The following is a 27,145-nucleotide window of genomic DNA, read 5'->3' as shown; positions in this document are numbered from 1 at the left end:
AGAGCATCTCCCTGAAATTCATCTCTTCTATCCAGCCTCTGTTCTTATCTTCTCAATAGTTTAATGATACAGCTTTAAATAAACCAAGATTTCTCACTTTCAATGTAATGACCCCAACAAGTGAAATTTATTTTTGTATAAAACTACATCCTACTGAATACTGTTAAAAACAGAACTTTGATTAAAGTTTTTCTTTCCTTCTCTGCGTAATCGTAGATTCCTGTAACATCAGGGTACGTTGGATTGTTAGCCCAGGCTTCATAGAAAGCTGGAGTTGGGTGAAATTTCTTCTGTCTTCTTCACCAGCTGCATCACATCGTGCCAGTGCAGGTCAGAAGCCAGCCCAGAGGAAGAAGGCTGTCCTTTCTCCTCAGTATCCCTGTGGCACCCATTCTTCTTCAACCTGGGAAGTGCACGCCCCACTACAGTTTGGGCTTGCAGTTAGGTGTCATGGTCATGAGGCTGCTAATGGAATACAGCACACGTCAGTGTGTGGAGCAGTTTCACTGTTGGGGTGTAGGGTAGATAAGCTATTGCAAGAGTCTGTGATAACAGGAAAATGCATTAAAAGAACTGGTATGGGGAAGTGACTTGACGACACAGCTGAATGTGGGGAAATGGAGCTTTTCCCTTTCTAAAGAAAAGATGATGCACTCAGCATCCAAATAGCAGTAATCAATCTGCATTTAAGGCAGCACAAATGGCCGCTTCTGGAGAGCTGTTTCATGCCTCCATTGCCCAATGGTTTCCTCCGCCAGGATATTAAGAGGGTGTGCTCGCTCTTCATTTTATCCTATTCCCGCCCTACCCCCAGTTCCTTCAGATAGGACTCAAGCTGTGAGGCTCACCTTGATGCCTAGTGTGAGGGGTTTGGGATAAAGTTGGAACCTATTAGGCTTTTTTCTATTTTATATAGAAAGCTGTGGGTGGTTCTGCCTGGTCATGGTGAAATAGATCTCTTTGTCCAAGCTTTTGTGTACTCATTAATCCGCGCTTGTTATATTCTTTCAGAGGAAGTCATTCCAGATTAACCATCCCAGATAGTTGGGTTTGTCAGCCTTCCTCCATCCTGTCCCAGCCCAGTTCAGCTAAACCATTTATCTGTCCAGAGCAGCTTATCCATTCTCTTCATCTCACAGTTCTCTTAGCTAAATGGCTCTTGCTTCTTTCACACAACTCCTAAATATTTGAGGTTTCAATATGTATGTCAAAATACATTTGAAGATTATCAGACTGGGAATAATTTTAATTTTAATCCAAAACAATAGAGTGATAGTACTTCTCTGTTGACTTTTGAATGTCTTATAACTTGACTCCCTAAACCAAGACATTCTTAAATTATGGTTGTCAGACCAGCAGTGTTATTGGCACCTGGGAACTTGTTAGAAATGTGAATTCTAAGGTTCTTCCAAAACTTCCCCCACTCCAAATTTACTGTACTGAACCAGAAATCTGGACTTGAGTTCCAGCAATCTCTTTTTACACATCCTTCAGATGATCCTGATGTACACTAAGATCTGAAAACCACTGCCCTAAACAATTTCTCACCACTGTGAAACAAACCAAAATATTTGTCCTATTGTGGCAAATTAATAACCTTATTGCAATGTGAATTGTAATTATGGTTGTAAGTAATAGAAAGCTAGACATGGAATGATAGGCTTTGGGTTTCTTTGGATGCTTCCGTCCCAGTAGTGCCTTTCCTGTGGTCATAGCCACCCTGTTCCCACCAAGTCAGGCAAACAGCTCTTTGACTCTTGTCTCTGTCCCCTTCCTCATACTTTGCATTCATGGCTTTCTAATTCAGTTCCTTTCCAGCAACCTTCACCAGTGTTTGAGGGTTGCTGTGTTTGCTTAATTTGGTTCATCTGCAGTGTGAGGTGGCTGAGTGGGTCAGAGGGCTGAGTCTCTATCACAGATGTCCCTATATCCTACTTTGCTCTAAGCCTTGGAAATCTCTCAGGAGGACTATAGTTCAAATAATTAATCACTGATACATCAGTGCATGAACAGAATTTTATAGCTACTGGTGAAGGGGAAATCCACTTCATAGCTTTCTTTCCTTTGCAGGATTCTTCGCATCTACATTTCCTATAAACTCCCTCATGCATTTCTGTTTTATCCTAAGCCCCCCCCCCCAGCTTTGGCCCAGAAGTTGCGATGGAATACTTGCCATTCCTTTTGCCTCTGCATCAAGTTCAGAGATCCAAATCTCTAGTGGATGGCAATGAATCTTTTCTAGCAGGTCCCAGTAAATGCAGCTCACATTGGAAAAACCATTTTCCAAACAGCAAGTCTGTTGTTTTTCACTCAGTCAAAAGACACATTAATTATGTTACAGTAACAAATATATTATCAGGTGCATTGGGGATTAAAACAAAAATACACAGTCTAGTGAGGATCTGGAGGAGCAAGCAAATAATTGCAAATATAATTGTGTAAGAGTAGAGATGTAAGTGGATATCTGGCATGCATGGGGAAGGAGCCCTGAAATCAAAGAGTTATCCATAAATAGAATCCATGAGGAAAGGCGTACTCTGTCTGGAAATGGAAAACCAAATAGTGCTTTGCTGTTCTGTGACACGGCACTTACACTTCTGTGAATTTATCCTAAGGGATAATTAGTGAGGCACCCAACAATTTATTTAAAAGTTATTCCTCATGGCATTATTTATAATACTAGAAGTATTATATTAGCATAAATATCTAGCAGTATTCAATTGATTAAATTATGATACTTGTATCCATATGATGGCTTTATGTGCAGCTATTAAAATGATATAAAAAATTAACATAGGAAAGTGTTCATTTACTTGTTGTTTCTGGGAGGGGAAGATTGTAAGACTTTTCCCACATTTTTTGGAAGTGTGAGTGGGTGGGCATGTGTATATAGCACTCAGAAATTATGTTGATGATGCTTTTATCTTGGAATGTAATTGTGAATCATTGTTACACCAAATTTTTTTCTGATGGCCATTTGCCTTTGTCATCAAGACATGAAAGATTATAAAACCAATGTCATTGACGCACTTTTAAGCTATCATTGCATCTGATCTCACCTTTCTGAGGCCTTATCCTCTCAAGAAGACTTTAGACTGATATCAATCATTTCTACCCAGAAGTAATAGTTCCATGGTCCTAATCTGGGCCATTGAATTTGTTTGCTTGTGTTTCCCATCAATTTAGGACTCGGATGCCTTTTCTCTGGTAGTTCTTTCCCACAGGACTCAAAGTTTTTCCTCTCTCTTACTAAGCACTGCAGATCTGTAGTTATACCTGGCACAATAGCATGTGTCTTCGTTTCTTCTTATATTAATTTTAGATGAAATGATGGCCTAGAGTTCTTTGTTATTTGCTTCACTGCCTCATAATACCTATTAAGTCATTAGTCTGCCCACCTCCCCTTGACTGTAAGACTCAATTTACTCATTTCCAGTCTGCATAGGCTCCATCTTTTCTGTCTTTCTTACCAGTAATTCTGATTTCATTGAAAATCAGCCCCATAATCTTAGCTCTCCCACCTACCATTTTGCACCTGAGCCTGCTCTGTATCTTATTTTCTGAGTGTCAGGACCCTGTTGCTTCCTCCAGCTGCCAAGGAACCAGTAGGCCAAAGGAATTGTTTACTGCTGCTATGTTTCATTGATACCTATATTTGGCTCCTGCTGAAACACTGTATTCATCACTGTGACCTGAAACACAGTGAGAGGTGCTTTTAGAAGTTTAGCAAGTTATTCACTGACTGCTCTGTTTTCAGCCTTTCCTGTATTGTCTAGTAGGAGTTTCATACAGTACTGCCACTATGTTCTGTTTTACTGTTTATTGCTTAGGGTGGTCAGAGCTTTGCTCCCACTCACTGCCATTCAGATTGTTGCCCATGTTCTCTAGTTCTAGACTTGCTGAGGGTAATGTGATGCCTTCCTTCTTGGCACACTTCTGCTTCTGTTCAGAGGCCAGGCTTTAAGCTCTTCTGCCCTGTTCTAGTCCAAGTAGTAAAACCAGTGTACATATAGCCTGACACTGTGCATCTAGGAGAGCCAGCATGCCTCACTCTTTAGCCCACAGACACTTCGGCATTATCCATGTCTCCAATTTGAAATACTTTCAGCATTCTGCATTAGTCAGTCACCAGTCTTTTGTTCAGCTTTGCTAGGCACACAAAAATGGAACTAGATGGTTCTGGGTTTATATAACTATGTGAACATAGCTCTGTGTTCAGTACGATAACAGACATTAAGGATAGAGTCCTACCCCTCAAAGGGCTTGAATTCTAGCTATAGAAATAAAGATGAATACATGATGTGCTTTGAAAGCAGTATATTGCAGTTTATCATTAGCTGCTGAACTGAGCCTGCCCCCCTATGTGTATTTATATAATTCCACTACCATTTCAAAATCATCTAACTACTCCCAGCATATAAACTGCAGCTTACCTAGGACCCCAGGTTAAGAATCCCTGATGTGATAGCTATGTTACGATTGTGATGAGGTTGTTGCCACAGGTAAGTTATAACTCTTTCTATTCTGTACCTTAGACCTGAAAGAGCACACATAATGAATAACGTTTGTGTAGAGTCACGGAGAAAATGTGCCTATTGGATTAGGAGGAGTGATGTAGAAACCTTGTGAAGATAAAAACAGGTCGAGGCCCAAGAAAGCTAAGCATTATAATTTCCACTTGATGTCACAGGCTGGTGGTCTTTGTTTTGGGTGGAAGTGGGGGAGCAGAATGATGAAATAGATTTTTATGAGCAGTCATGCAGCAGTGGAACGCAATGTTAGTCAAAGTAGTATGTGGTATCAAAAGGGATTGGTTGAATTTAATTAAAATATTCTTGATGTTATCTTGGGATAAATTGGTGAGAGCCTGGCCCAGTAGGGTTACAAAAAGGTCACCTGAGTATAATTAGGAAGGAAGGAAGTATTGGATATAGGCAATGAAGCAGAAGCAGAGTTAGGGGGCATTTTGGTTCCTGGTTACCAAGGAAGCATTGTTTAAGGGAAATTATAGCTTCAGGACCTCCTTATACCTTTCAGCTCTATAGCTTTTCCTTGCCACAGCATTTCCCTGCTAATTCTCTGTTGTAGGCCATTTTTGCTTTCCATCACTTTATTTTCTTTAAATATCTTTCATGTATGAGAACATTTCTTTTTGTGAAACTGTTGGAAACTCCTATTCTCCAGAAAAATTCAGATATATACTTTTACCATTTTGGGGTAGTTCACAGATACACCAGCTTTCTAAGTGTGCAGCTCACTCATGTCCCCAGGTTAACAATTCCTGATGTGACAGCTATTTTATGGTTGGTGTAAGGTTGCTTCTAACCATAGATTCTTTGACTTTCTTTGTAATCTTACAAAAGTATTTGTTCAGAATAACAACCTGCCATCACTGAGTTGAGATTAAGATCGTGGTCTGTTGGCACAATATGAACTGTGACATGTCAATGATGCGTTGGAGAGGGTTGGTCTGTAGGTTTTTCTGTCTGAGTAAGGGAGCCCAGAACCTATTTCATTGCATAAAGCATGCTGAGATTCTAATCCTGTTGTGCTCAGGCAGTGGGGGTAATCTTGTTTTAACAGTTGATGGCTTTAGCGTCTAGTGGGGAGGAAATAGCATCTCGTGTGAGAATTTTAAACTCTGCTGTTTAAAGAAAGAAGAGTGTTTCTAATTATTGGAATGGGATTCTGCTCCCACACTGTAGCTTCTAAAAGCTCCCAGAAGCAACTTGGAAAGTTGAGTTTTCATTTCTCTTCTGACCTTTACCCCTTTGTATGAATGTGGATGGATACTCACTTTTCCTAGCTGGTGATGATTTCTGTCCATTATCGACACCACTGGCTTTTGCCATCTTTGCACTGGTGCATCTTGGAGACGAAAGGTTCTGCAAGGAGCAGGCTGTGTTCTGCCCCGCTGCTTCCTTTCTCCTCGCTGGCCTGAGCACCAGCCTGCCTTTGTGAGAAAGCAGCTATTAAGGAGACTCAGCAGGAGAAGTTTAGAAGTCAGGGTTTCATTCCTTGCTTAATGAAAAGGCATGTTGAGCTGTGGTTGCAGCCTGCAGGGAGAGGGATGTGGGAAGGGGTGTTGCTCTGTGGAGCAGGTTATCAGTGGAAGCAAATGTGCTAGCTGACTCCCCTCCCATATCTCAAAGACAGAGCTCCCCAAACCTAGCCCAAAGAAACTAGGTTTATAGGATGCATGGGGGGGCCCGCTGAGTAGTCACAAGGCAGCAGAACCTGGATCTTGACTTTATTTACCATCTGTACAACTGTTAGGGGCAGTTGTGTCCTATAACCTTAAAGTCCTGGAACAAAGCTGTATACTCTGTTCCCTTTGGCACAGAACTGTGGCAAGCCTGCCACCCTTGGTGTTTGCTCCTTTCCTCCTCGAGAGACATGTGTGCATTTCTATACTGGGCACTTCCCCCGCTTGCTCTCTTAAGGAAAAGCTCTTGCTGTGGCATCATTAGCCTTGTGTCAGGCTGAGGGAAGTTTTCTGGGGATGGCTCACTCAGGTTATTTCTGCAGCAGTATGGGAACAAGAACCAAAGCAACCCTGGCACAGGGAAGGAGAACCAAGCAGAATTACATACCAGCTAGCTCATTTCCCAGAGAGCCCGCACAGTTGGCAGCCTGAGGCCAGTGTCCCCCTTACACTGTAGAGTGCTTCCTAGATAGGCGTTATTTGTCCTTAAGTGCTTACGAATTATTAACTTTCAGTGTTGCCTCTGTTTTGTTAACAACAATGAGAACTATTTCTCAGTTTGTATATGATGTTATAATACTACTTTCTTGCTGCCTCTTGAATGTACCTGAAATTGATCTAATTTGCAATCATAAATATGAAAAATTAAGTCTTTGAAGGTTTATAAGACTTAATTTTAAAGAATTCTGGTTTGTTTGTTTTAAATGTCTTATGCACACTATTATCCATGTTTTTTGGTTTGGAGTATTTTTTTTTTCCCTTGGGTGGCATGCTTAATCTTGGTTAAGTCCTTGATTTCTGCTTATGGCACAGAGCTGCTTTGGGGTCACAGAAAGCAAGCAAAATTTTAATTTATCACCTCACTTCCCTTTGCCTTGAGGACCTCTGTTTTCTAACTTACTGCTCAGGCCCAGTTCTTTCCTCTCATACTGTATGAAATGCTTTCCAGCCCCCAGGAAAGGCCACGAGTTCAGCGGTGCTCTCACATGAACCTGTCTGTTTATAGGGCAGGTCCATTTGTCTCAGTTGTCCTTGTTGTTGGAAGAAGATAAGGCTGTAGGCATATTGTGCCCCCAGAGGACCTGCAGAAAACTTGGCAGGCCTCACCTTGAAGGAAGGCAAGTTACAGTCCAGTGGCCGTGGGCTGGCCTTGCCTCACAGAGGCGTTCTCCCCAGGCGGCTCCTCTGAGGTTATGGTAGCAGAATGGGGGGGAGAGCCTTGGTGGCAGAGGATGAGTCAGGTCCTCTGTTGGCTTCCAGCCAGTGGTTTCCCATATAAACCATCCTCTAGTCCTCTCCCATGAGTTTATAAATCCCAAGGTACTGGGACAGACTTCGAGAACCAGCCCTGGTCCGTGGTCATTAACAGGTTCCCTTAATGATCAATCATTGAACTAAAAGGCAGAATCTGACCTATTTGCAGTTTCTAAAGCTGAATGAGCCCTTGACTCAGGCTTAGGAGGGAGCTGTGGGATTCAAGGAGCTTGGAAATGCTTTCTTTCAGTTAGCAGTTCAGATCAGAGTATGTGTGTATGATTTTTATTTTTGTTTATTTATTTTTCTTTTTAACTCTGCTTTCATATCTTACCCTCATCTTGGAATGAAAGCTAGGTAGTAAGGAATGCATTTGTTTATTGTTTCTGAACAGAAGGCATTTAAATCAGCTGAGTGAGAGACAGATCCCGAGATGGAGGAAGGGGCAAGGGGTGAATGGTAAGGACCCAAGAATTTAAGAAGTATGACTGTTCCACTTTGCATCAAGCAACAGTCACCTCATTTGGTTTATGTGAGTTTGATTTAGAAAGTTAGTACCTGAAAGTACCCCTGCAGAGGAGTACCCCTCTACTGCTGGTCATTTAGTGAGCGCCTGGGTAGGAAGAATGTGCAAGTGGTGTTATTAGTGTGAGGGTTTGACATATTTGACCCTGATCTGGACAGTGTTCATTTTCTCGGGAACTCAGAAACTCTAAAAAGGCTAGTCACACAGTGGGCACACCCCTGAACCTCTATTCTTCATTCCCTAAACTCAGAAATGTTCCTTGCTTGGGTCTGCAGACTGCAAGACACAGGAAGGTCTTATCTAATAGTGTAGTGACTTAGTGTTTACCCGTCAGCTTTTATTCACCAGTCCTTCATTGCTACACGAGTGATCATACACAGTGATGCTTAGGCTTCTGTCTCTGTTACCTCAAGGGATTAGGAGATAAAAGGTGGGAGATTGAAGCAAACCAAACAGTGGTCAGACATGTAGCAGAGTCCCAGAGTCCCCTGTTAAATCCACTGTTATTATAACCTGAGACTGATTGAAAATGAGGCTTAAAAAAAGAAAAGAAAATGAGGCTTAACATCAGTTATACAGCCTTTGCTAACTTTTCCTCTCCTGTTAAATGGCTTTTCCATACAATATTGCTTCATTCAGAGCAACTTATCTTTCTACCTGGGAGGAACTTATTTCCATTAGAATTGGAACACTAGCTACATATTTTGCATTTTAAGTGTTTCATGTGATTAAACACAGAAAGAAACATTATTACTTATGTTTCTTAGGAGTGTACTCTTCCAATTGATTCTTCTTTTGTGCCTGGAACAATGCCTCTAATTTGGAAACAATATCCGGGAGCTCTCTTATTACTAGGCATGCCATAGCTGAAACTAGCAGCCAACTGCTGATAACTGCGTTTAGGAGAGCAGGCTTGTATTTCCCTCCACCAAATACTCTTGTAGAGACTGGCTACTTAGCTGTGTGCAGTGTGACTTGCGTAGTGATTGATAGACCCCCGTTTGAATGACCTCTCTTCTTACCCTGTTTTCCCACTCTCCTACCCCTTCCCTATGTGATTTGTATTTTAATTGTGTTTTTCTTCTACAGAGCTATTAAGAATGGCAAAGGATTGCATAGCAAGAAGGAAGTGCCTATCCACCGTGTCGCAGACATATCTGGGGTGAGTTGTGTCCCTGAATAGAGCTATGTGGCTCAGAGGTGCCAAGAGCTTGGCTGCTGATTCACCGAAGGACTTCAGCTTATGTGTGTTCTGTAGCTCGTTTGTTTTCAGGCACTGAATGTGAATTTTTCCAGAGCTGCTGCCCATGTATCTACAGAGATACTGTTTTATATTCTGAAAAAGCAGAATTCAAACCAGGACCTAAATTTAACCTTCTGTCTTGTCATCTGAACTGTTACTGTGTTGCTTTTCCATTTTTTAATTATTATGCCTTAGAAGGTATTTCTTTCCAGTTTTATTAAAATGAAATTGCCTCTTTTTAAAATCTGTTTAATTCTCACTCTGGAAAGTCTTAGTGGACAAAAGTCAAGTATAGGTTTCAGGACAAGTTTAAGTATTGTCATTTCCTCGTGACTTATTTTTCCTGTCGTTGCCTCTAATGGGGAGAAATGTGTGAGCATCCTTTGAGCTAATGGATGCAGATGCTGTAGAAGAATAGAAGATGAGATACTTTTGATCTCCCAAAAGACTGTCCAAATGAGTGTTCAGTGATGAAGCTCTACCCTTGCACAATTAGGATCTCTTGGCTGAATAGATACCCGTGTTAGTTGAGGGGGTTTGTTCACTTATTCAGCAGGTATTTCAGTGCCTGCTGTGCCTAGAACTGGTCTAGGCACTGAGAATATAATAGTGAACAAAACTGATAGTCTTTAATACACATGGGAATGGGAGACAGTAGCAAAATCAGGTAGTAGCAGCTGTTATAAGGAGAAATAAAACCGACTAAGGGGGGATAGTGAGCAGCTGAGGTGTTGATTTTAATCAGCTGCCCAGGGAAGGCTTGTTCCTTAATCAATTTGCCCTCTGTTCCTAGGACAAATCCTCCATTTCAACTCCCTTAGTCACTGATGGTTAGAGGGGATTCAGGTCATGTGTAGAGAGGGCCACATAGCCCAAGGGTGGTGACAGAGGAAGAGCTAGTAAATCTTATCTTGGACACTCAGGAAGCTTGTCTTGGGCGCCAAGAAGTAAATGCAACTGTAAACAAAAGCTGCTAGAGCTCGGCCCAGCCCACAGCGGGTGATGAAGTAGAGTATATTATCTTCCTGTTTTGTGTCTGACCACCAAGGCCGAGGCTTGGCCCGTCGTTGCTTGTGATTGCCTATCGTGACTGTGTCTGTCACCAGCTCACCCTTACCTAGGCGTAGTGGTTCCTGTTCCTATTAAGCACTGTGATTCTTTTGAGCTTCTCTTTGTAGCCAGTCACTTCAGATTACAGATTAAACACTGTTGCCTACAGTAATTGGACTTCTGTCAAAAAGTCGTGCCTCTCTTTAATGAGTGAGGTACATTGATGTGCATTCTTCACAGTGGAGAGTCCTGAGCAGCCCACAAACCTGTTGCTAATGGCCTTAGAGCCACAGGTGACTAAGTTGTATCTATTTATTGTTAACAGTGTGATGCTATCAGACCTGTTTTCTCAGTGGCTTACCTTGCTGAGTTATTATTTACATATATTAATTTCTGTGTGCCTGCTGTGGCATTCTTAGCAATATTCTCCTTAATATCATTCTTTTGGTGAAGATGTTGGGGTAATCAAAGGGCAGTTTTTTGGCTGTTCAACTACGGGGGGGGGGGAGGGGGAGTTTATAAATACCTATTTTGGAAAGCACAATGGTGATGATTCCTCTACACTAGGACCAAATATGCCCAGCCAAAAGCTCATTTCAGGCTCACACTCTAGGGTCTTCTAAAAGCTGACTGAAACCTGAAAATGAAGTTCATTTTCTTGCTGAGATTTCCCGTTGGCAGCAAGTTCAAGTCCTCAGCAGGTTTTTGAGGTAGATGCATGCTTTCTTCAGGACTGTCTTCTTAGCATCTGCCAATGTAGTGTCCTAGTGATCTTTAGTGCTGTCTGTGAATGTGTGCTGCCTCCTGCTTTAATGCATTTTGGTGTTTTCTTATGTTTGTTTTTGTTTTTGGTAGCAGCATATCTTAGGAAACGTCTTCGTATTCTTCCTTGGTTTTGTTTGTTTGTTTGTTGTCCCCCACCCCCATCCGTAGCTCAGCTTCATGCATATCTTTAGTCTCCTTCTGTCTAGATATTGAAGGATTAGTTTGCTCTCATGTTATTTTAAAATAAATGCCAATTAAATCTCCCTCAGTTACCACATAAAAGCAAAAAGCTTGAGCAAGTGTGAAAGTGAAAAAGTTATTACATTTAAATAGATGTCAGAATGATCTTGTCTCCCTTCATCACACTTTGTTCAGCTTAGATTGGAGGTTTCCTTTTCTTTTTTTGCTTTTGGTGCCCTCTGTAACAGAGGAGCTATTCTTCCCGTTCCAGCCTTCCCTTCTTTCTGTCACAGTGTCCTGTTGGGGGGGGGGGGGCGGTGTTGGACACCCTGGTGTTGTTTAGTGAGATGTATGGGTTTGATCTTCCTGAAGCATGCTGGCGATGCGTCTGTCTGAGGGACAAGTAGACATATGGGGTCAGGCAGGCAAGTAGTTTACAGCTAGATGAAGACAAACTGCCTAGAGTAAAGGCCATGGAGTACACACGTAGAATGGTTTCATAGAAGTTTCTTAATCTTTTTGTAATTTTTAACTGTGTTCTTTCCCTCCCTTCATGACGCTCATCTTAGTTACAGGTCATGATAAATGGAAGTTTTTGTTAGGCTGACAGTATATATGCAGTATGCTGTCAAAATAATTGACCGTGAACTGGTATTTGTATAGTACCTCTCCCCACCCCAGTACACATCCTTGGGGGCGGGGGGAGACATACAGTGTGGGACAAGGGTAGGTTTACAGTTGTATCCACGTACGCAAAACAGAGTTTATTCTTATATTATTATTTATTAATTATTGTATTCAAAAGTGGATACAACGTAAACCTACTTTTGCCCCACCCTGTATATAAGCGCCTCATGTTTTGTCTCCTAAACACCCTCAAGAAATGTGCTGTATAGAAGAGATTGTATATCATGTTTGTGAGACAAATAACCTATAAAGTTCTAACTGTAATGGCCTCCAGCTTTTAGAGTTGAGTTTCAACCTTATTGTCCATTTCTCTTCTCTTGCATTTTTATTTTATTTTTTAAATTTATTTATTGATTTAAAAAAATATATATCTTTATTGATTTCAGAGAGAGGGAGGGAGAGGGAGAGAGAGAGAGAGAGAGAAACATCAATGATGAGAGAGTCACTGATAGGCTGCAGCCCACAACCCCAGCATGGGCCCTGACCGGGAATCGAACCCCGATCTCCTGCATCCTAGGTCGATACTCAACCGCTGAGCCATGCCCGGCTGGGCTGAGTAATTTTTTGAGAGAGAGATATTGACCTGTTGTTCCACTTATTCATGCATTCTTTGGTTGACTCTTCCATGTGCCCTGACCCAGGATTGAACCACAACTATTGCGCATCGGGGCAATACTCCAACCAACAAAGCCACCTGGCCGTAGCCTCTTTTCTTGCATTTTTAAAAATGATTTTACTGGGTAAGGGTCAGAGTGCATTAAAATGCCTTGTATGGACTTAGCAAGTGCAAGGCTTCCCTGGCTGACTTCCTGTGGTGGAGTCAGCGATCCAAGCACAGAAGTGAGAGGATGACTGCCTGTTCTGGCAGATAAGATACTGGCCTCTGTAGCAATGAACCAAGCAGGCCTTCTCATGTCCATTCATTAGCTTTCCCCAGGACTGGACTGGTCATTTTTTGGCTACTAAATATGCTTCCTGACTTTGGGCTCTGCTGTCCCAGTTCGGCCTGTTTTGTCTCTTTCTGTATTGAGAGCTTGGTACAGTTTTTTGACTTTTCGAAACTTGTGATGGCTCCCAACTTGTGGCTTTGTTTTCTGTTTGTCTGTTAGTACAGACAATTTTTGATGTTCATGTCAGCTGAGCTTTTTTCCATAAGGTACATAGCATCTGTGTAATGCCAACTGAATGAACCCTATCTTTTGGCTAGGGCTTTTTAAAACTTGGCTCTTCTGCATCTTTTGCACCTGTTTCCAGGGTAACCACTAAGGGAAAAACATACTGCCAGTCTCGTCATTTGAATCCTGAAGACGTTACTAGTTTCTTTTAGTTCTAATTTTTTAAGGTAAAGGAAACGGGGTATTACAGGTCCTGGTCATTGCTTCCTTTCTTAATCGTCTGTCCAGTTTCCTTCAGGCCAGGATATTCTTGGGAATGTGAAACCAACTAAGAATTTGACCTACTTGGCAGTGGATCTGATTAGGTTTGGAGGATGCTTCTGTGGTAAATGGTTCACATCATACACCCACAGTTTCATTATTAGTGGGTTCTGTTTTTCCCTGATCATGTCTCCACTCCCTCAACAGCACACAGAAAGTTGGAATGTGCATGTCAGTGGAATATAAGGCTGTTGCTTATCTTGGATTTATTATTGTTTTTGCTGTAGCCTGCTCTGTAATAAATACAATTTCCTACAGATATAGAGTGTAAAACAGGCAATAAAATGGGGCTGGTGCGTGGCTTACTGTTGTTCTGGTAAATCAGACAAATCAATTACAGTTCTGAGGTAAGAGAGCTCCCACTCCTCAGATTGCAGCCAGCACACCCGTTTCCTCCTGTCCGTCCCTGCGTGCCTTCCTGTCCCAGTGTGTGTGAGCAGTGCTGGGTGACTCGTGGTGTCTGTCTCACTTCTCCTCCTTTCCCTGTTGTAGCTGTTCTTTCCTCTCTTGTGCATGAGGAGTTATGATGTTTGTTTGCTGACAGCACTCTGAGAAGATAGAGCCAACCAGCGCCCTGTCCTCTCCAGTCATATTCCTCAGTCCCAGAACGGGACAGGGTACTAGAATGGGCTCGTACTTCTGAACAACTGACTTTTCATGATGTGGAGTCCTGACAACTTGTGCGTTCGTTTTGTGTTGTCTCTTCTGCTTTCCTTCCTTGCCTTCCCTAAGTCCCAGGGCCTTTTTTTGTTGTTAACTGCTGCTGTGCTCACTTGAATATTGCTTTCTTTGCTCATGTTACCTACTAACTTTTTCATGACTGATTTTTATTGGCGATACATTGTGTTACTGATAAGAATGTCCTTAACCCAGGATCCAGATAGCTCTGGGGCTAGGAGGTCAGATTTTTGGGTCCCTCTTATTCTCTTATATCATGAAGTGAAGACTTACAGAGTTGACCAGTGGGATTCAAACTTGCAAATATAAAAGGTGGAAGTTTCCTTTAAAATAAATAAATAAGTAAATAAATAGGATTTTTCTCTAGCATCTCTTGACCTCTTCCTTCAGTTCCTGGTTTCTCAGTGACTTCTTGAACTTGAATAGCACCGTCCTCCTTTCCTCAGGGTATTTGAAGCAGTCCTTTCTACAAGAGAGTTGGGCACCTGTATAGAAGTTATCTTTCTGTAAGGCCTAATGGAGTTGGGCCTCAATGGAAGAGTTTAAAAATATTATTTTTGGCTATAGAGAGGTAAAAAATGGTTTGCCCAATAAGTCCGAAGAAGGTTGTAAAAGCAGCACAATCACCCAGAGGCTTTATACATTAGGTCTGTGTTCAGTTGCAGTTCCCTTTATGTCTTCTGGCTCACTTGGTTAGATAGTTTTCTTATTTTCATATAATTCTACAGCACCTTTTAGCTAGCTACCTTTCTGTTCTTTCTAATCCCTGGTAACTAGATGGCATAAATGTTCCTTTCTTATTTGTTGTTTTGTTTGTTTTAATGGCACTTCCCCCTCTTTCTCTCCCTTAGCCTAATATCACATCCTAATGTCCCCTTTGTGCCAAACACACAAGCTCAGTGCCTATGGTTCTGCCTGGTGGGTTTCTGTGACCTGGGAGGGTTGCTTAGCTCTAGGGTTCCATTTACACCATAGCCCCTGGACTCATGACTAGGCTTTGCATTTGCTACCCTGGGGAAATCCCAAAGGAACCCTGCCAGAGCCCACTCACTGTCTGCTGACCTTGCTCTCTAGAGCAGGCATTATGTTCTCCATAAATATGATGGCCCCTTGCAAGAGAGCCATGGTTAGTGCTAGTGGGGGGTTCCTATGGTTGTTTCCTTGCATCTCTCCTGCATTCGGCAGCTCGAGTTTTTGTCAATTTAGGGGAAAGTATTTCTTTCTCTGTTATGTTCTTCCTCTACCCACACCCAAAGGTTCTTGGACTGCAATGTGCAGCTCATTGCCTTGTATTCTCACAGCATAGAAACATGCACTGCAGCCCCGTGGTACAAGGCCATGTGATGCCAAAGTGGCAGCGACCCCAAAAATTTCTCCTAGGTTCTTTCCATTTCTTTCTCCTTTTCCTGTCTTTCTGCCTCTGCCCCCTCCGCACCCCCACACGCCCGCCGACTCCTGTCTTCCCATCACCCCTCTCCCCTCCCTGAGCCCTTTTCTTCCATGTCCCTGTCCGCCTCTCCCTCTCCCTCTGAAAAAGAGGTGGATGTTAAGGAGACCTTGATTGTGTCATGGAGTTTGGTTCTCCTTAGGATGCACTGCCTAACGGTTGAGGGCATTGCTTTACTGTCTTTTGTCCCTAGTTCAGACTTAAGAGTCCTATGTAGCCAGTTCTTGTTTTGTCAAGCTCTCCTATTGAAATTCCTCAGAACTAAGTGCAGGAATATCCCTCTGTACTTCTAGAGAGAAATCAAAAAGCGTTTATGCTTTCCATGGAAAGAGAAAAGTGTATATTAGGTTGAGCATGTTTCTGAATGAGTATGGGAAAGAAATGCTGGAATTTTGTAATGATTGTATTTTAGCATTCACCACAGTTAGTAGTGGTTGTATCCAAGCACCTCCTTTTATAAATTTAATCTACTTTTCAACTGAGTTCTGTTTCTTTTGTCAATTTGTGCACTATTAAGCACTAAATTTAGGACATAGTCTCTCACCTCTCTTATTTAGTTGGGGGTAGCAGGAGAAATTGTTAAAGACTTTGGAACTGGGAAGGCTATCAGGTACCCTTTCATTGGAATGCTGAGCACTGCCTAGTAAACCCTTTAGGGTTAACTGACTTTATGGGGGTCTGCTGCTTAGTTTTTAACCTGGTTGTTTACCCTTCTCTGGAGAGAATTTAATTTGTGAAGGCCTGATGGTTGGTGCAGTGATTCCTGTTTGTACAGATGTGACCCCATATAGATTTCTGCCCTGTAAAAGAAATGATTTCAAATGTTACATTTTCATTCCATGGTTTTACTGTACAGTTTTGCATCTTTAGCATACTCACTTCAGCATTCCTTGTTGTGTATATGTATATGCCTGTTCTTCAGATTCTCCTTTGAAGCAGTTGTAATATCTTTCCAGTTCCCACATTAATTAGTGGGTTAAAATAAAATTTTTGGCATGTGTGTTTGTTTTATGTTTGTATAAAAGTCATGGTTTTACTCGTTTAAAAAGTATCTCTTAAGAAGAGAAGCAGTTGCAGGAAAGAGAGAAATACAAAAGCATTTGTAACACTGGGCAATAAGCAATCATGTAATTATGTGTTTTAAAACCTTTGTTTTATTGTTTCCACTATACCTGGAAATGAAGTCATTTAGAGCATCAACAGTTCTACAGTGAATATGTGTCTTTCACCTGCAGAATGCCTGGTTCCATGCCTGTACCTTACTTGGTCCACCTTTTTGTTCACTGACAAGCTTTTGTTTTGGAAAATGCAGGCACCATAGGTAGAGGTAGTGAACACTGAAGGCCGGGTACAGTGTCTTGCCGTTTGGTGAGCGTGCCCAGCTCTGCAGTTCACACCTCTGAAGACATGCTTGACCTGGAGACTTGTCTGAGGTGGAGCACTATTGAGACAGCGTTCTTTATTTGTTGCTTCTTACAATAAAACATCTTCCCAAAATAATCAGCAGACTTGATATGTTACTGTAGTGAATTCTGTTCTTGAGGAAATTTTCTGCCACAAATTTTTCTAGTTCTCTTCTGAATTTCTTGTTTAACTATGACTTCACACAGGAGTGTGTGCAAATGAAGTGTCCTGAGTTATAATGATTTTTTTACTTTATTCCTTTGTTCAAAAAAAAAGAGAAAGGAAATTGAGGGAGTACAGGAGCATTTTTTCCAAAGTGGCATCTCTTTACAAAGAGACTTGCCTCTAGCAGCATAGATTCTTCTATCGCTGATTTATACCTTCAGTTCCCTTTCCCATTCTCCAGATTCATAAGGATATTGTTCTGTGATTCTGTTTCATGGATGCAAATTGGTTAAATGAACCTATTACAGACATGGCTAAATGAATGTTAGGGTATTTTGAAGGCATTTGGTAAAATCCCTTATTCCCAGGTTCAGGTATATGATGGGGTTGTCTTATCTCTCCCTTGGCTACTGAGTGATGTGATGAAGCTTGAAGTATTTCTGCCCAGCCCTGGCTTTGCTCTCACTTCACCATCATAACACTACTTAGTCCTAGATTGAACTCATTTTTGTCCTGTGGCTATTGCTTACATAAACATCTCAAAGTAAGTCATTTTACTAACATAGACATTCTGCTTACTTGTATTTTAAGGCTTTATTGAGTATGCTTCCAACATATTCCCTACAGAATGCCCAACATACACAGAATTTTGGACACTCCTTGCATTGTTGATGTCCAGCTAAATATCCTTGAATTAGAGCTCTGGGTAACCCTGGATTACCTAGTAATTCTGTGCCTCAGTTCCTCAGGAAATGGTGTTCTCAGGAAGAAATAATGAAGTTCCTAACACAATATCAGAGTTGGAAGGTGTGTGAGAATCTAAGTTATTACCAAGGTTTAACTCTGGAGGAAATCCTGTCTTCTATTAATAGTCCATTATTGCAGCGTGCCCAGTGCTTCATCCACTGTAGAGACTGTGTTCTTCTGTATCTTATTCGGTTCTTTTTCTTTTTTAAAAAAATCCTCACCTGAGAGTAAAAGTGAGAGAGAGAGAAACGAACATCACTGTGAGAGAGACACATCAATTGGCTGCCTCCCATACACACCCTGACCAGCGCCGGGCCAGGGATCAAGCCTGCAAACTGAGGTACGTGCCCTTGACCGGAATCAAACCTGAGACCCTTCAGTCCATGGGCCGCTGCTCCAACCGCTGAGCCAGACTGGCCAGGGCTTTACTCAGTTTATTTCACCATTGGAAGTTATCAGTTCCAGTGACTGTGTTGTCAATTAGCTCTTTTTGAGAAGTGTTTCTTCTTGGATGGCCGACTCCTCTCCTGACCATGCCTTCCTCCTCCTCCTGGGCATTCCTCTTCTTCCAGGCAATTTCCCCCCTCTATCCTCAGTCTTCTGATATCCCTTTTTTCAGCAATTACATGATCGGTTATTACCATGATTTTGCACCTGTTGATGCATTGATTGGTAATTGTTCTCAAATCGATATGTGTGCAGTGGTTTTCCTCACTAGTTTCTAAACAAAGAAAGGGGCATCTTTTTTGTATCCCTTCAGAGCCTAGTTTAGATTTGATCTGCCAGATGATGATCTTAAACAGGGTGATACTGTTTTAGAAAATGTGGCCCTGTACGGGTAACTGTGCTGGTAGTTACTAGAAGTGAACAGGCATATTTTCTAGAACAGCTGTTTTCAACCTTTTTCATTCATCATACCCATGAACTAATTACTAAAAATCTGTGGCACACCAAAAAATCCATTTTTTGCTAATCCGATGATAAAAATAGGTGTAATTTGATTCATTCACGAAAGACAGCTATTGTGTTGGCTGTTGTCATTTTTTAATTTGGCAATCTAAGAAAAAGAGGTCAGTGGCCTTGACCAAATAGTTAGGTATTGCACATTTAAAAATTTTTGTGGCACACCAGTTGAAAATCGCTGCTCTAGAATATCGCAGCTGTATGGAGTCGTGAGTAGTAGCATGGGCTCCAATATTAGATCACCCAAGTTCAAGTCCTTGCTACATTGCTTATTACTTTGTCTCCTTGAGGAAGTTATTTAACCTCTGTGCCACATTCTTCCCATCTGTAAAGTTAATAATAATAGCCCTTACCTCATTAGATTTGTTGTGTGATTGAATGAGTTAATGCATGCAAAGTATTTATAACAGTTGACATAATAAGAACTCAGCAGAGAGCAGTGGTTCACATGGTGGTAGTGATTATTATTAAATTGCTGAGCATTCTGCCTTGCACAGATCTATAAAGTATTTTTGTTTCAAACTTTATTCAAGTCCCAAATCATATTCCTCCCTCTGCTGAGTTCTTTTATTGCCTCTTCATCTCTCATTTAATATTTAACATATGGTATCTGGCTCGTTTTTTAAATGCATTTTTCATGTTGAGTCAGTGAATGAATGATCAAACAATATGTATTTATCAAGAACTTATTGTATGCCAGACACAATGCTGGGTGTTGAAGATACAGCATTAAACAAGATATATGTAGTTCTTATGGGGCATACACAATTCGTTGTATAATTACAGTTGTGATAGAAGTACAGAGGCCTGTGAGATTGTATACTCAGGGCCATATAGCTTATTCCACATAGCCAGAGTCTTTTAAGTGATTTTTAAATGAGTCCTAAAGAAGGAGTTAACTGAAGACAAGACTATGTATAGGAAGGTACTGAGAGAAAGCTGCTTGGGTTGAAAGGCAAGGCCTGTATTGTTGTAATGTGAGGCTAGTGATTGGAAATACAACAGTGAGTGAGTGGAACATTTACCTTTGTAGTCTCTGATAAGGGTTTTTAAATTGGACTGGAGAACAATGAGAAATCATTGGCATGGGAATGGAGTCATTAGGTCAGCATTTTGTATATACTGTGTATAATATACATGTTCCGACCCTTTTCCCATCCCCCCTTTTTGTGGAGAGAGATGAGGCAATAGTGGCTTTGGGCTATACTGGTAAGGGGAGGACATTGCACTGCACTATGTAAGGACTGAATGGTGGCTGTAACAAGGGTTATGACAGTGGATTTGGAAAGATAAATTTAAGATCCAGTTTGGTGATAGCACTGATAGAATTTGGTCTCTGCATTGGGAGTCAAGGAATGAGAATGAAACCAGGTGTCACGTGTGAGCATCCTATGTGTCTGAGTACAGATAAAGGTGGTTGATAGTGCTGCTTTTCTCACATGGTAAATAGTTTGGTGGTGTAGATTTGGGAGGAAAATTAAAAATTTCTGGCCCTGGCCGGTGTGGCTCAGTGATTAGAGTGTTGGCCTGCACACTGAAGGGTAGCAGGTTTGGTTCCCGGTCAAGGGCACGTACCTGGGTTGCAGGTTTGATCCGGGGCGTGTGCGGGAGGCAACCAATTGATGTCTCTCTTAACACTGATGTTTCTCTCTCCCCCTTCCCCTCCCCCTCTCCTTCTCCCTCCTTCCTTCCCTCCCTTCCACTCTCTAAAAATCAATAGGAAAAATATCCTCAAGTGAGGATTAACAAACAAAAAAATTAAGAATTTCTGGACATGTTAAAATTGAGGTACCCATGAGCCATTCGCATAGTCCATAGCCCGGAAAGTGGCTTGGGCTTTATGCATGAATTTAGGGTTGTTGGGCATATAGATGTGAGTGTACAAAATTCTCCAGAGAATATTAAGAGAGAAGAGTCCCTAGGCCAAACCCTTTATCTCCAGAATTTAAAGATCATATTTGGGGAGTCACTCACCAAAGAAACTTAAAAAGGAGCTTCCTGGGCTGTCGGAGGAAAATCATAGAAACTAAGACGAGAGAGAGCTTCAAACATAAGAGTTGACTTTTGCTGCTTCAAGGTCAAGACAGATGAAGATTGAGAACTGTCCAGCGTATTTAGCAGCATGGGTTATTGGTGACCTCAGAGCAGTTTTTGTGGAATGGAAGGGTGGGAAGTGAGAGCTAGATGTCTTCCCAACTGGCTTATCCCCAGGAAGGCTTACATCTCTATGGCTTCAGTTTTAGGAGTTTTCTAACAGTATAGTAAATGGATAAATGTCTGTGATAATGGTGTCTGTGTAGTTTTCAATGAGTGAAAAAGCTTTAGCACATTCGTAATTACATATGCACTGATGAAGAAATGACAGTGATCCGAGAGCCTTGGTTGAAAAACCAAATTTTTTTGTTACTTTGACCAGAACTCTTTGTCTGAATTCTCTGCCATGACTCATGCATTCTGAGGTATATGGGTTTTCATTGGTGGGCTAGATACGTAGAGTTTCACTTCTAGGACCCCAGTACAATATTCACATATGATTACATCATGCCAGAGTTACAAAATCATACCAGGTGGGGAAAGGGTTAAGTCTATGTTTTTCCTTAGGAAGAATTAGAATTTCCAAATATATGCAAAATACTACAGTTCTAACTACTCTTTTCTTAAGGGTAATTTAATAATGGTTTAAGCATGTTAGCACACATTTTTTTGTCTGCATGGAATTCTGGGTACTTTTTATCAAATCATTTGCTAAGCCCAGAAATGGGACTCTTTACATCATACCGCTTGCTTTACTCGGAACACATTTTTCTTATTCTTACATCATGTAGATTAACGTATGATTTTTGTTTCCTACCTGTTGTTGATACTCTTTCAGCTCTGAACTATAATTACCTAAGTCAAATTTTTATTCCTTAGGAAAAGAGCTACTTAGTTCAGTGTAATCAGTGCCATAAAGCACTGCGCTCAGATGCTGGTTTTGAAGGAATCATGGAGCAAATGTCATATCCAGTTTCAAATTCAGATGTTTTCCAAATCAGTTCACAGACTTTATTACAGTGTCCATAATAATTATTGTCTTAAAACATACAGAACAATTATAAAGAACTAATTTCTCTAGAGAATGTTGAATTTGGCTCGGAAACACTGGAGAGACAGTTATCCAACTGAATAATTTGTAAGTTTATCTGGGCAAAACTGAATCAACACTGAACGTTAATCTGTTTTCTTTTTTTAAAAAAAACCCACTTTTTTAGAGAGAGTGGAAGGGGGAGGGAGGGGAGAAGAAAGAGAGAAATATCAATGTGAGAGAGAGACATCGATTGGTTGTCTCCCCCACACGCCCCAGGGCGAGGCTGGAACCTACAACCCAGGTATGTGTCCTTGACAGAGAATTGAACCCCAGACCCTTCAGTGCTTGGGTTGATGCTCTAACCAATGAGCCACACTGGCCAGGGTGAAAGATTTACCCTTTTTTTTGACTACCAGTTTTTTGTCAGAAGTTTTGTGTTTGAATGCATCAAATATAAATAAGCCAGAAAATAAAATCATCTCTACGACTACCATCAGAAAAATTTCAGTAAAAAATACATCTTTTCACCAAACTGTGGGGTTTTCTTTCCTTCATTTTTCTCCCACCCACCCCAATCCCCTTTATAGTTTTTTTCAGGATAGGAACTTTCTATTTTATTCTTAATACAATCAATGCCTTGAACAGTGCCTGGCACACAGTAGGTGCTTAATTGCTTTTTTCTATTAATTATATTTTTCCATATGAATATTATTAAGCCGTACTTTTAATGTCTGCCAAATATTCTGTCTTATTAATGTACTTTAATTTATTTAATTAACTTCCTATTGTTGGCTATTTCCGTTGTTTAGATTCTATTTTTCTTTCATAAACAACATTGATTCCATTAGCTAATTCATAGTCTATAATTAAGGAATATATGCCAAAGGATAGCATATAGTTTTTTAATGTCATCATTCTATACCTCTTTATTGAGTAAAATAATTAGGTTTTTAGTTTGATGTATTTGATGTTCTTCAAAACACTGACCACCTCTGTCTTAATAATAAATTTCTATAATAGTTGCCATTTTTCTTCATATCTTAAAAACTAGAACTTTCTCTTCCAAATTTTATAATTATCTATTTTTATTAACTCTTTAAAAATGTAAGGCTTTAAAAAGACCAATTAGACATAATAAAACTTTTCTTTAAGATTTATTGGACCTAAATTGATATGACTGCAGGCAAGAAATGAATGTTCACAGTATTTTTAGAGGATGTTGAAATTATTTTAGTCATCTAACCTTTTATGTTTTTTAAATTTTTTATGTCACAAGTTGCTTGTGGATTTCTTTTCCCTTCATCCTTTTCTGAAGCTGTGCTCTTGTCTCAGGTGGGGCAGAGGTTAGCATGACATTAATTTCCTTGCTCCTGAATTCCTGATTTATCCATGAAATGAAACTTGTGCTTCATCAGATTGTCTTTTAAATTCTTTACTTTGCACATATTATTTTAATTATCTCCCAAGCTATTTCCTGCTTCTGTAATAAATTTCTAACCTCTTGCCTATAGAGATTTTGAAAGTGATAAAAAAATGATCTAAAACGTTTAAAGAAAAAAATAGTATTTCAAACCTTTAGTTATTTTTTAATCTTGGCCTTGGAATTGCTATCTAGAGCAGTAGACTCTTCTCGATGTACTTTGTTCCATGTTCTTTCTGTTACGTACCATGTATAAGCTCTTTTTTAGACCAGTCTTGTGTCTTTTTTCCAGAAATGTTCAAGATGTTATTGTGGTAGAGTCTTGTGCTGCTTAACGATGGGGATACATTCAGAGAAATGCCTCATTAGGCGATTTTTCTCATTGGAATGTTTTAGAGTGCACTTACACAGACCTAGAAGGTCTAGCCTGCTGCACACCTAGGCCGTCTGGTGTAGCCTGTTGCTCCTAAGCTACAGGCCTGTACTTGTCACTATACTGAGTACTGTAGGCAATTGTAACACAATGGTAAGTATTTGCATAACTAAACAAACACAAAAACGTAAAAATATGATATAAAAGATTAAAAAAATGGTACACCTGTATAGGGCACTTACCATGAATGGAGCCTGTAGGACTAGAAGTTGCTCTGGATGAGTCAGTGAGTGAGTGGTGAGTGAATGTGAAGGCCTAGAGCATTGCTGTACATTCATTCCTGTAGACTTTATAAACACTGCACACTTAGACTAAACTTATAAAACACAAGATTAAATCAAGCGCAAGAGAAAATGATGCAATCAAGAGACAGTAAGCACAAGATATGTGAGGCTACTGTTGGCATAACACAGCGTCCTGTTTTACAGCAAACCATTTTTTTATAAGTAGAAAGAGTGCACTCTAAAATAATGATAAAAATATGCTATGCTAAAGACATAAACCAGTAACATAGTCGTTTATTGTCATTACCAAGTATTATGTACTATACATAATTCTGAGTGCTGTACTTTATACAAGGGGGGTGCGGTAGGTTTGTTTACATCAGCATCACCACAAACAATGAGTAAACAAATGCCTTGCAACATTAAGACAGCTACAGTGTCACTACGCAATAAGAATTTTTCAGCTCCCACCATTGTATATGGCGTCCATCTTTCACCAAAAAGTCGTTATGTGGCACCAGACTGTATTCCTATAAAGGTTCATTATTTATTCTCAGAAAAGGAATGACACGATTGTTAAGTGGTCTCTATCTGTCATCATTGATTGTGTTTATATTTACCAGTTTAAAACAGAAGTGTTACCTTTAACTATTTTCTTATCCATTTAATGATTTGTTTGCTATGAATTAAATGTCTACAATTTGGACAAATTACACGTTTTTAGAGAAACATTTAATGTCCTAGTAATTGAAGGGTCTGCTGTCCATTGCGTTAAGCTCCTGTGTACCTTTTTCACTTACAAATTGGTGTTACTGAGCTACTCTACTACCTCTTATGTCTGTATTTTCAGGTCATTACAATTTAGGTTCATAATAAAATAAGTTTTCTTCACATCGTAATTAAAGAAGCTAGTGGTATCAAAAAACATTGTGTATTACTATGCTCTGAAATGAAAGAAATTTACCTGTTGGATTCAAAGTAGTCATAGGATACAACAGAATAAAACCATTTTATATTTACTTACCTGACATCAGAGAGATAAAACATTTTCTCCATGAAATGGGAATAGGAGTTTTTTGAAAAAGGAAAAGGGTAAATCAAGAAAGTGGAAGGCATGGATTTAGGAAATAATCCAAGATAGTAGGTGTAAGGACTTTCCAAGGTCTTGGTGAAAGGAAGGCCCAAGACATCTTACGTGAGCAGACCTCAAAGGCCACCATACAGAAATTAGCAGGAGGGTGGGAGCTCTCCAAGGAGGGCTATAACTTACAGTGTCATAATTTTATAAACACTGAATATCAATTTAATATAAAATTATCTGCTGGGAAGTTATAGAGTATGGAGAAATGGGAAAAGGGACTATTTGGGGTGGAGTTAAGGTTGGGAAGAAGGTGTGGTTTATTTGTGAAAACTTTCTGGAGCCCACAAATTATGAGCCATAATTTTCAAATTGTTCTGTGGTTAGGCAGACCTAAGGAAGGACCTTGCCATTGCGTTGGTGGACTGCACCCCTCAGACAAAACAGAGAAAGAGGACTGAATGTAGGAAGAGAGCGAACTTGTATAGTTGATACTTTCTTGTAACTGGGTGTATACTTCTACTCTTTTTATATGAGGCACACATACCATCTCTGTGCTTTCTAAGGTAATCTTATAGTTCAAAAAAAAAGTCTTATAGAATAAGCCAGGGCATTGTATTTCCTATTGATGATAAAATGCAGATTTTCCCACTGAAATGCAATGACTTTATTTCTAAAGGTTAAATTGAATGATTCTCACAGCATAATTCAGCTGGTTAAATTGGGGAAACTAAAAGTCATTCAATAAAGAATAATCTCTGAGCCTGTGTAGAATTTTCATTTGATTAAGAGTTGGATATTATTTTATTCACGTTAAGTGATATCACATGATTTTATTTCAATGTTGAAAAGAAATGTCAATAGGCATATGTACTCAGTAGTACTTTTTTCTTCCTTTGAACAGAACATTTCCTCTTATAGCCAATTGAGGATCATGCTTTCCTTTAGCCATTGCCTATGAATTGATACTTTCTCATGCTGCTTTTAGGAAACTGATAAGATTTTTTTCTGTGCTCTTCTAACCCCATGATTTCTCATCTAGACTATTTTCTGCTTGAATTTTTAAAATACTGTAATACATTGAATAGTTAAATACATTGAATAGAGTGCTTAATTTTGAACTTATTTTCTCTGAGCTATTTATAAATTAGTTGACTAAGAAAAAAGTTTTCTTAAGTTAAATAAAATATTGCATAGTCTACTTATCCATGACAATTTTTAATTTATTTTTAAAATTTAGGCATAATTTATATATATAACTTTTAGTATATAATTCTAAGAATTTTGATAAACATGGACATTTTGAGAGCCATGAACATACGGAACTATCACTGCAGTCAAGATAATAGAGCTGTTGTATCATCCCTTAGAATTCTTCTGTCCCCTTTGGAATCAACCCCCAGCCCTTCCCTTAGTCCCTGGCAGCCACTGATCTGTTTTCTGTCCTTACAACTTAACCTTTGCAAAAATGTCATGTAAATGGAATCATGCATTTGAGATTCACCCATGTTGTTGCCTATATTCTTTTCATTGTGGAATATTTCATTGTGTGAGTATACTACAGTTTGTCCATTCCCCTGATGAGGGAGATTTAGGATATTTCCAGCTTGGGGTGAGTGCAGGTAAATTCCAGGCCATATTCTAGGGTTTCGGAATCTGTTTCTGTAACGTGATTTGACTTTCTTTCAGTTATACTGCCGTGATTGTTAGTCAGAATGCTGCTCTGCATGCTTTCCATATAAACACAGGGTTGTCTCTTCCCTTACCATTTGCCAAGTCCCGGTTTCTTTTCTCATTACTGTACCTGTGAGAAGGTAATAGATGGGGTGAGCAAGACCAACCAAACGAAAATATTTAGATGCCTGTTCTTTGCAGGACTCCTGAGGGCAAGCATATTCTTAAAGTGTTGGAAGATTTAGGGTTTTTCAAGTCTGATTGCAGAGAACTGTTTTCCCTCCACATTTGGGACATGAAGCTATACTTGTGCTGACATGCTCTGCAGCTTCCTTCTTCCCATTTGGGAAGCAGACCATGCCAGCGCCTTCTGCCCTTCTGTCTGTCCTTATCTTGAAGGTTTGGAAGCTTTGCTTAGCCAGGCTGTCCAACCTTAATAATTCCTAAAGGAGTAGAGTTAGGATAGAAAATGGAAGGTTGTGTTCTGTGCTAAGGGTGC

The 27,145-nt window shown here is 40.2% G+C and overlaps 1 protein-coding gene across 1 annotated transcript in view; it reads left to right on the top strand.

Moving 5' to 3' along the window:
• The window catches only part of SND1 (staphylococcal nuclease and tudor domain containing 1), a 418,687-nt gene that overhangs the window by 233,187 nt on the left and 158,355 nt on the right, over positions 1–27,145 (top strand). The window contains exon 14 of the mRNA XM_016213329.2: positions 9,075–9,147. Within this exon, the coding sequence (XP_016068815.1) occupies positions 9,075–9,147 (73 nt within the window). The remainder of the gene's footprint in view (positions 1–9,074; positions 9,148–27,145) is intronic.

This window comes from Miniopterus natalensis, chromosome 10, assembly GCF_054644295.1.
Source record: "Miniopterus natalensis isolate mMinNat1 chromosome 10, mMinNat1.hap1, whole genome shotgun sequence".
NCBI classification, from domain to species: Eukaryota; Metazoa; Chordata; class Mammalia; order Chiroptera; family Miniopteridae; genus Miniopterus; species Miniopterus natalensis.
Note: the sequence above shows the minus strand (reverse complement) of the source record. Positions and strands in the feature narration are given on the sequence as shown.